This window comes from Macadamia integrifolia, chromosome 11 (assembly GCF_013358625.1).
Source record: "Macadamia integrifolia cultivar HAES 741 chromosome 11, SCU_Mint_v3, whole genome shotgun sequence".
NCBI lineage: Eukaryota > Viridiplantae > Streptophyta > Magnoliopsida > Proteales > Proteaceae > Macadamia > Macadamia integrifolia.
The window spans coordinates 12769999-12779820 of record NC_056567.1 but is presented as its reverse complement, the minus strand read 5'-3'; the positions used below and the strand labels follow the sequence as shown (position 1 = coordinate 12779820).

At 35.9% G+C, this 9822-nt stretch overlaps 2 protein-coding genes across 2 annotated transcripts; both read left to right on the top strand.

The window, feature by feature from the left end:
- Nucleotides 1-1228: 1228 nt before the first annotated feature.
- On the top strand, nucleotides 1229-1633 carry LOC122092916. Its single transcript, XM_042663218.1, has one exon. It carries the CDS (start codon nucleotides 1229-1231, stop codon nucleotides 1631-1633), a length of 405 nt encoding a protein of 134 aa, XP_042519152.1.
- On the top strand, nucleotides 1633-6050 carry LOC122093492 (protein ACCELERATED CELL DEATH 6-like). Its single transcript, XM_042663837.1, has 3 exons — nucleotides 1633-1803; nucleotides 2923-3446; nucleotides 4853-6050. Exons 2-3 carry the CDS (start codon nucleotides 3036-3038, stop codon nucleotides 5657-5659), a joined length of 1218 nt encoding a protein of 405 aa, XP_042519771.1. The 5' UTR covers nucleotides 1633-1803; nucleotides 2923-3035; the 3' UTR covers nucleotides 5660-6050.
- The last annotated feature ends 3772 nt before the right edge of the window (nucleotides 6051-9822 follow it).

Genomic DNA, 9822 nt, shown 5'->3' with positions numbered 1-9822 from the left:
CAAAAAAATATTTATTTTCTATGTAACATGATAATAGCATTTCTAATAAATAATAAAAAAGTATTATGATATATTCAATGCTTGGGTGATAAGCAAGGCATGGAATTTCTACTTCTCTACTTTTCTACTTTTCAGGGTGAAGAGCAAAGAATTATTCTATCATTATAAATTAACAGCCCAAGAGACCATTGGGGTTGGGAAGTAGCCGGGTAGTATTGATGCAGGGTGACAAGTACTAATCAGGTAAGCCTCATTTCAGATCGTTCTATTTGCCTTCGTTTATTAAAGTTCTATTTTGAATAAGAGGTTGAGAAAGAGTATTGTCCAACAATTACCCATTTGTTGCTTCTTATCCTTATTTCGATCGAGAGAGATTGTGGTTTTTATTGCAATATTATATTACGTTTTCTCTCTGCTTGATGGTACCTAGTTTTCTACTTGTTCTTATCTTTTTAATTTCAATGAACATTTTCCACGGATGGGGAAAAAATAGGGGGGAACTTATATCTTCTTGCCTGATACTAATGTGATTTGGATGGAAAAAATGCTGTTTTTATGTGTTTAAACCGTTAAGTATATTACTCAGTGTTTATTTCTACTTCTGTCTATTTAAGACTAAAAATGCATATATGGAAGTTCTTTTTAAAAACTGAAATTAATACATGACTCCAATACCAGTCAATCGCGAAAAATCTTGAAGATCACATACCACCACTTTCAAGATCCAAGATGCTGGTCTACAATTGTTCTCAAACCTTCGTTGATTTCGGTGAGGGATAAGATTGAATAGTTGTAAAATAAGAAAAAAAGAGAAATAAAATCACGGGCCACACAAAGAATAAAAGGAATAAAAAAAAAAAAAAAAAAAATCTAATTAAGCTTGTTAGTTGATTTGGTTAGTTTTACTTATGAAAAATTAATTAGTTAATAATCCAGCCAATCAAAGCCATTGGACAGATAGAGTAAGCAGAAGCTTAGGGGTCCTTCATGGATAGGTTTGCCTGCTCGGATCCACAGTGGGCCAATAATGCCTCTCTTACTATTTGGATCTATTTAATTTCATACTTATAAGTGAATCATCAAAGCTTCAGATATTCTAATTTTGTTCTCTAATCGCTTAAGATCATGCATTTTACGTAAATCATTTTTACTGTCTCACATTCTCTCTTTCTCACTTCATTTTTTTTTTTTTTTTTTGTTTTTGGGGTGGTATGCAGATTAATCAATAATGGTTCTTACATTACCTGAAATAGCAAAATCAGGCGAGGTTTGTCTTCTCAACGACCTCCTAAAATATAAACCCAACATCCTCGAAGAAGTAAATCCTATAGGGAACACTGCTCTTCATCTTGTGACCTTGTTTGGAAAGAAAAGCATTGTCGCAGAAGTTTATGACCGATTTCCAGCACATGTCAGTGTTCAGAATTCATTCGGTGACACACCATTTCATATTGCTGCAAGGATTAATGGATCACTCCATGTAGTTGAATATCTGATTGAGAAGATCATTTCCAACTCGAGTTCTCATGATCAAGATGTTGAAAGTGGCAGAGGACAAGGACTTGGAGTTGGATTTGGCCTTGGGTTGCATGATGTCTTGGCTATGCAAAATCAATTGAAGAACACAACTTAATGAATTATGTTCTCTTATTAATGATGCTAGAGAGTCCCCACTTTATATTTCTGCTTCAAATGGGCTCACATCTTTGGTATGGCAAATTTTACGTTCTTCTCGATCCAATGCTTATGGCGGCCCAAATGGTTTGACAGCTTTACATGCAGCTGCAAGAGGAGGAGATGAAGGTATTTACATGACTAAAATTCTTTAAAATAATTAACTAAACGAGGATAGAAAGAAGGATAAATGGACAAATGTCGACCAAAACATGGTGTCTCTCTCCCATCTTGCCATGTGGCAAAACATGGGATAAATTTAGAATGGGTCGCTGTTGGCGCCAATTCTAACTTGACCTAGCCCAGCTAGAGTTGGGAATTGAAGACCTTGGGCTGGTATCTCAACTGGGTCTTCAAATGGCTAGGTCAGCCTGCTCGACTTGCAGCCCTTTATAATTTAGGAGACTCCCTTGCACGTATGCTCATTTGCATTTACTTGCTAGGTGCCAACATATATTTCATTTCTTGTCATTAAAAAGGTGAAAATATATTTTACCAAAAAAGAGAAAAAAAAATATATACGTGCAGATATTGGCACTAATCTCCTTAAATAGATGAGAATAAGGCTTCTTCACGTCAATATCACTTAAAAATGATATTTATTGTAACATTTTGCTACACCATGAACATTCTAAGTGGATGTGATACAATACCTCATTACCCTCATCTCATTCATCAAGTTTCATTTTCACAAAAATAAAAAATAAATAATAAGTAAAAGAAATGCATGCGTTAAATATGAGTCATTTTACTGTTAGAAGTTCTTTAAGTAATTCCTGAGATCTTGGAGCTCCAAATAAAAAATTACACAAAAAAAAAAAAAGTTTAATGTTAATAAATTATATATATATATATAGCATTAGATTCTATAAGTGATATATAAATACGATAAGATTCCAAATAAAAAATTACATGAGATCTTGTGTTTGTTTTAGATTTGCATTCATATGAGGGACTTTTTTTTTCTTTAATTTGATCTAGTATTTTAATGGATGCTAGTAGGGTCAATGATCACCTATTTCTACTCCTACATGTATCCACCCATTCACACATACAGACAATAGGGTTTGACCCCACAACCTCCTCCTCTGGACATTCATTCATTTGAAAGCTACAATCATTTCTCCTCATTTTAGATTCCATGTCAATTCTCTCTCTCTGGGTTATGTAGCTAACAGTTTTGATGTTTTACATTTCAATTAAATATGTCATCTTTTAACTATTTCATCTATTATTCTTTATGTATAGATATTATCTGGGAATTAGTTAGAGCAAAGCCAGAGCTAGTCAAAGAGAAGGACGAATCTGGAAGGACCGCTCTTCATCATGCAATAGTCTATGATTTTCTTGAAGGAGTCGAAATGTTATTGTATTATGACCGAAGTATTGGGTACATCCAAGACCAAGATGGACAAACACCCCTCCACATTGCTGCCAGTGGGATTAACATAGAAATAATTAAAATACTTGTAAAGTATTGCCCCGACTCAGCCTATCAAGTTAATAGAAGAGGTCAAAACATTCTTCACGTCGTAATGAGGGATTGCTCTGATGATTATTATTCTCGTCAAATTTTCCAATATTTAGTAAAGAAAGTTGAGCTTACGGGGCTTTTAAATCAACCTGATCAAGATGGAAACACCCCTTTGCATCTTGCAACCATTGCCCAACATCAACACTTTTTGGAAATTCTCAAAAAAGATCATCGAGTAGACCAGTTTGTCATTAATAAGAAGAAAATGACAGCACAAGAATGTTGCATTGGAAATGAGGTAACCTTTTAACTTCTTTCTAGAAAAAAATAGAGAAAATTTCTTGTCACCAACATCAGTGCTGAATAATTTTATTTACTTATTATTATTATTATTATTATTATTATTATTATTATTGGGATATGCAGGCCCTAAGGTGAGTTGACTATGACCTCTTAATTGTGAGTTACCTGTTACTCCTTTCCAAATGAACTAACCCCTTGGGTTTGGTACTGGATGATTTCCTCAGCAAAGATATTTGAAGCATTTTATTTTTTGTATATTTCTTATATTCAATTTTTACAACAGTTCTAAAAGATCAAATATTTGCCACTTGGCAGTTCTGTTTGTGCTTAAATTTTGATCTCCTAAACCTATCTAGTTCCACCTTTATCTTTGTAACAATTTTACAAAGGGTAACTTAAATCCGTCGCTATTGGATCCAAACAGAGTTACAAATGTAATCAAACCACTGCTAGAGCTAGCTTTTAATGGGACTTTATTCTAATTAGATCTTAAACAATCATATTCTTAAGTTTAATTTGTATAGAAGATGGTATGCTAGATCATATTTGGATGTAATCTTGTGGCAAAAGTTCTTCTAGATAGTCACAAGCATTTGGATCCCCTCTACACAGGGGCACTATTACATTTGCCACTTGGAAAGATGCTATGGCATTTCTGATCTTAAATATGTAGGGATGGTCTGGCATACCCATGTGCCAAAAAAATTTCACTCAAAGTCTATTGTATATCTTCTTATATAGGTTTGTATCTTTCAACCCAAGGGGGTAGCACAGTTGGTGAACAACGAACTTGGTACGAGTCATAAACTCGGACATCCTGAGTTCAACTCTCACTAGGCACACCTTGGGCCACTCACATGGGGGTGTTTAGTGTTCTTCACTGCTTTTAGTGAAAGTTGAATGGTTCTCCTTCAACCCTGGTATGACCCGGTTCATAAGGTTGTGGGTTAGTATGGGCCCGCCTGACTAGTCAGGCCAAAGCCCTGAATACCCTTCTTTACAAAAAAAAAAAAAAAAAAAGGTTTGTATCTTTCCTCATATTTTTTAACCCTTTTTGTATTGCAATGGGTCCAATAGTCCCGGATTTTTCAAAGCTTGATTTTGTTTCTTTTCTTTTCACTTGAAAGACTCCAATTGGGAGGTGATTTAACATGTTAGCAAGGTACCTTGAGACCTACATGTGCATAGATCTTTGACCATTCATGTCACACTAGAATTAGTGACCTGCTCTCCAATCTTATTAGTATATATAAGCTTCAAATGGCAATACTATCTTCTTCTTCTTTTTGAGTTCCTTGGTTTTGATCTCCCTTTTCACAATCTTCTCATACATACACGCATAAATGCATTGTCCTCTTATATTGAATTATGCTTATATCTTATGTTATTCTATTTATGTAGAAAAAAATTGTCAAATTGAAGAAGGAAGACAAACAAAGGAACAGTGCAGAGTATTCTCCGGAAGATTATGCGGAGGGAGAAAATGAAAGGCTAATGCTAGCCAAAGAAGAGAGACAAAGGAAAAAAGAACAACTTTCCCAAACACATATAATAGTGGCAATGCTCATTGCCACAATCACCTTTGCTGCAGCTATCCAAATGCCTGGAGGTTATGAAAGTGACAATTCTAAAAAAGGCATGGCAACACTTGCAAAAGCAGCTGCCTTCAAAGCTTTTGTTGTATCAGATTCCATAGCTCTGGCATCCTCTATGCTCGTGGTATACTTACACTTTGATGAAACACTTAGGAAAAGCTTGGGTGTTAGTGTTCCAGATTATCATGAAGTTACCACATACCTTATGTTTATATCCATTAATGGGGTGATGCTAGCATTTATGACCGGCGTTTATGCAGTTCTGATGGCCACCGAATCTTTCTGGGTTGGAATCGTGACTATTGTAGTGACCAGTGTCGTGCCCGTTATTGCGTCAACTACAGCGACTTTAGGATATGCTCTCGGGTTCATACATCGACATATAAGCATAAGCAAAACACTACTGGCCATTGTCATTATTGTTGTTGCCTTTGCTCCAGCCTTTGCCGTATTGGGAGTCTTATTTATTGCTTTTCTTATCTGTTATTTCGTCTCAGAGTGCCTAAGTCATCGGTTTGTTACGGTCTCCTGTCAGCCTTGCCTTTCTTGTATCGTGCCACTTTCTTCAGTCTTTGTTTGGGCTTTCGAATATATAGAGTCTTTGTTTGTGTAGTTTTGAGTCCATGGAGCACATTTTCTTTGACTGTCCTTTCACTCATTCTCTCTGGGTGGGAATCCTGAGGAAATGATGGCCATGGGCGAGGCAGATTTATTATTTTGACAGTGAATGGTGTTGGGTTTCTTTCTTCATCAAGAGGTTCCTCCAGATGTGTTTTGGAATTACATATAGATAGAAATTAAGGGGAGGCTACGAAGTGATCTCGCTGCTGCCTCAAATACCTTCACTCCTGTAATTCGCGCGCCAAACTTTTCTTTCCCCACTCCCTTCTGGGTGTTGTATTCTTTTGGCCTTTGTTGAATATATTTTCATTCAAAAAATATTTAACTTTTCTAGTGTACAATTAAGATGAGGATGTTAACAGTAATGAGTCAACAGAAATCTCTCGAATAATTTGAACATTACCCAAATGAATTCGTTTCAATTTTTTTTTAATTGTATTTTTATTATGTGGACTTCAGAAACCCTTTGGATTATGGTGGCATAAGTTTGATTTTAAGGACTTGTATTAGATCTTATTCTTCTCTTTTAATCTGATCATCAATCTATGGAAGACTCAACTCCTGCCACAAAAATCAATACATGGTAGCTTATATTTACATGATTCTTGAACCAATTAATCTCAAGAATAAAAATACCATATAAAAATTAGCCATAAATTGATTGATTGATGTAGTACTTCTTGCACTTAGGAGTGAGACCCGTAACCATTGCGTATGTTCTTAATTATCCATAATTTACAGGTACATAATATTTTGTTTAAAACCCTAATATTATGTCTGAGAGATTAATTGGAGGTAGAACTTATGGAGAGAGAGAGATTTGTATAGGGCTCACATGTTACATGGCTTAATATTGTGGGCCCCATTAGTGGGCATTTTCTTGTGTGTTCTCGAACTTAAGTCCATTACTAGATTACTAGCTATGGAATGTGTGGTGGATTAGTAGTCATGCACTTGGAGGCGTTGTTATAGGGATTGGTCTTGGGCATGGTATCATGGTATCCATCTTGGACGATATTAATATGATATATACCGATATGGATTGGCCTGTATTGGTCCTGATCATATGGTTTTACCCTTGTTTTTATTTAATTTAATTTTTTTTTCATATTTTTACCTTTGGTCCGTAGTGTTACATAGATATGGGATTGACTAGGTGGGTAATTCTGATACGGATCGATCACATACTGATTCTTAGAACCACACTTGGAGGCAAGGTGCACAATTGTTAGGAACATGCCCACTGTAACACCTAGGCCCCAAAACTTCCCCCCTTCTGGCACAGCATCCTTGTTGTGGCCCCACACGTTATCGGGGTCTGCTTTAATACCATTTGTAATGCCTTAGTCCCATTAATCTGTCACCATATTGTCCTCTTGGCCTATAGACCTTAAGGCTTTAAAACGTGTTATACCATATTAAGGAGGCTAGAGATTATTAACTAGCACAGCAATCTCTCTCTAGGCAATGTGCGACTAAAGTTTGCATACCCTCACCGATCTCCCAAACCCCTTGGTACTTGTCGTATTCTTTGTGGAGACACTTCACCGATCTCCTAGGGGGTCTGGTACTTGCCGTATTCTTAGGTGTCACACTCACACTCCTAAATTAGTTTTGATGATAACAAACAAATAATGGTTTTAACCACAATTGTTAAGTAATGCTCAATGTAAGGAGACTTCTTGAAGGCAAGTGCTTGCATGTCAAATTCCAGAATCCAAGCTTCAAAAAGATAAGACATGCAGCTCAAGATAAAGAATTGCCAACAAGAAGAAAAAAAGATGAAGTGCAAAGAAGTGGAAGATCCAAGTGAAGAACCTTGAAGAAGACCTTCTAGGATAGATTAGTCTTTTCCAATGTAAATTGTATCTTCCATATATATATATATATATATGTGTGTGTGTGTGCACTCACTTCATGCATTTACATTGCATCATATTAGAATGATCATAGAACATACCTTGACCAAGTATGTAAAGCTCTAAGTGGTTAGACCAGAAAGTTACTTAGGATTGTGTAAGGATCCTCTTATCTTTAAGAGAGTCATAAGGTCCCTCTCTACCTTGAAAGAGATTGTAAGGTGCCTCTTTATCTGAACATGGGGACTGTACGGATTCTCTTATTCTTAAAAGATAGTGTAAAGATTTTCCTCCCTACCCATTATATTGAAAAGGAAGAGCTAGTGAAATACCTTACAAGAGGATCATGTAGGGAGTGAACTAGACTTGGACCACTATAAATCTTGGTATTGTGTGGTTGTAATCTTTTTTTTATTCTATAAATTTTATTTTGCAATCAAACTTGGGAGAATAATCGAAAAGATTTAAAATTTCACTAGCATAATCTATTCACCCCCTTTAGGTTATTTCAATTGATAGAGTGGAAGCTCAACCTTTTTAAGACTAGTTTATCTTAAAGTGAGTCAAAGACCATGACCACATCCTAATCTTTCTACAGTTTGCCTTGAACGAAAATGAATTCAACTGGGTGATAGCTTGTGACACAGCCAAAGAAATTTCGGACTTGCTTTTGGTTGCACATGAAGGTACAGAAGAAGATAAAAAAGAAAGGCAGATCAACTCGTTTCAGATTATGATTCTTTTATTATGAAAGAAAACGAAACTATTTCTAAACTGTTTACAAGCTTTGCTAACATTGTAAACAGTCTTAAGAGTTTAGGAAAAACGTAATCTAATGCTTATGGCTCTTGGAGATGAAGAGCAAGAGGTAAGCAACAAACTCAAAATGACACCTCTTTTAATAACTCGAATGAAGAACTTCAAAAAGCCTTCGAGACTTTATATGAAGAGAGTCTAAAGTTGGGAGTAGATAAGTGCAAGTTAGAAAAGGAGGTGGTCACTCTAAATCAAAGAGTAGATGCCCTAACTTTCAAAGTGAGTAAACTTGAGGAAGAAAACTCAAAATTAACCACCACACTTTGTACCTTTGCCAAAGGACAAAGAAACCCTGATAATCTTCTTGGATCTCAAAGTAATAAAAAGGGAGGACTAGGATACGATGGACAAAACCGATCTGGAAGAAAAGAGAAACAAGTTGATAACCAAAGAAGGATTGATCAAGAAAACCAACCATCCACCTCTAATGTAAAATGTGGATATTTCACGAAAACTAGTCATTCCATAAACCAATGTCATGCTAAGAAGAAGAAATCCTTCAACTCTCAAAATGAGAGACAAAGAACCAAAGTTCAACATGCCTACTACTATACTCCCCAGAGGAGGCAATATAGAACTCAAAAGGAGTCAATACCAAAGCCCAGATTTAGGAAATTCCAACCTTAAGGGTCATATTCCATTGAAAGGTTGCCAAGACAGTTTGAAAAATAAAGAACATACCCCTAAGAGTCCTACAGACCTCAAGGACAATACCAATCTCAAAGATCATATGAGTCATATGGACCTCAAATGACTCAAAGACCCCCAAGGTCATCCTAAAAACAAACTCAGGGACCAAGAAGCTACAAAACGACTTGGGTGCCAATAGGAACATTTGACACTAACAGTGACGGACCCATGAGATTATGGGGACCAATGTACAACTGAATTCCTATTGTAGGTATGCTTAAAGAACAAGATAGAAACTGAATGGGTTATTGATAATGAATGTTTCAAACACATGACATCCAACAAGAAGTTGTTCTCAACACCACGATGGAGGATGGGTGTTCTTTGGAGATGACAACAGAGGAAAGATTGTTGGAATTGAAAAGATAAAGCTGGGAGGTATCCCTATCATTAATGTGTATTATGTCAAGAATCTGAAATATAACTTGCTTAGTGTTAGTCAACTATGTGGTATAGGTTATAAACTGAATTTTGATGTTTCTCACTATTATATAAAGAATGCAAATAATAATTTGATATTAAAAGGAAATAGGAAAAAAAATATCTATGCATGTTTGCATGCTAGAGGAAACAGGTCCTTTCAATGCTTGCTTGGTATCTAACCAAAGTGAGTGCTCATTATGGCATGGAAGGCTTGGACATGTAAATGTCAAGCTCATCTAAACCATAACATCCAAGAATCTTGTTAGAAACTTTCCTAAGATAAAATATGATAAACGTAGTTTTTGTGATGCTTGTTAGAAGGGCAAACAAACCAAAGTGTCCCATAAGTTGAAGAACAGACGTTTCC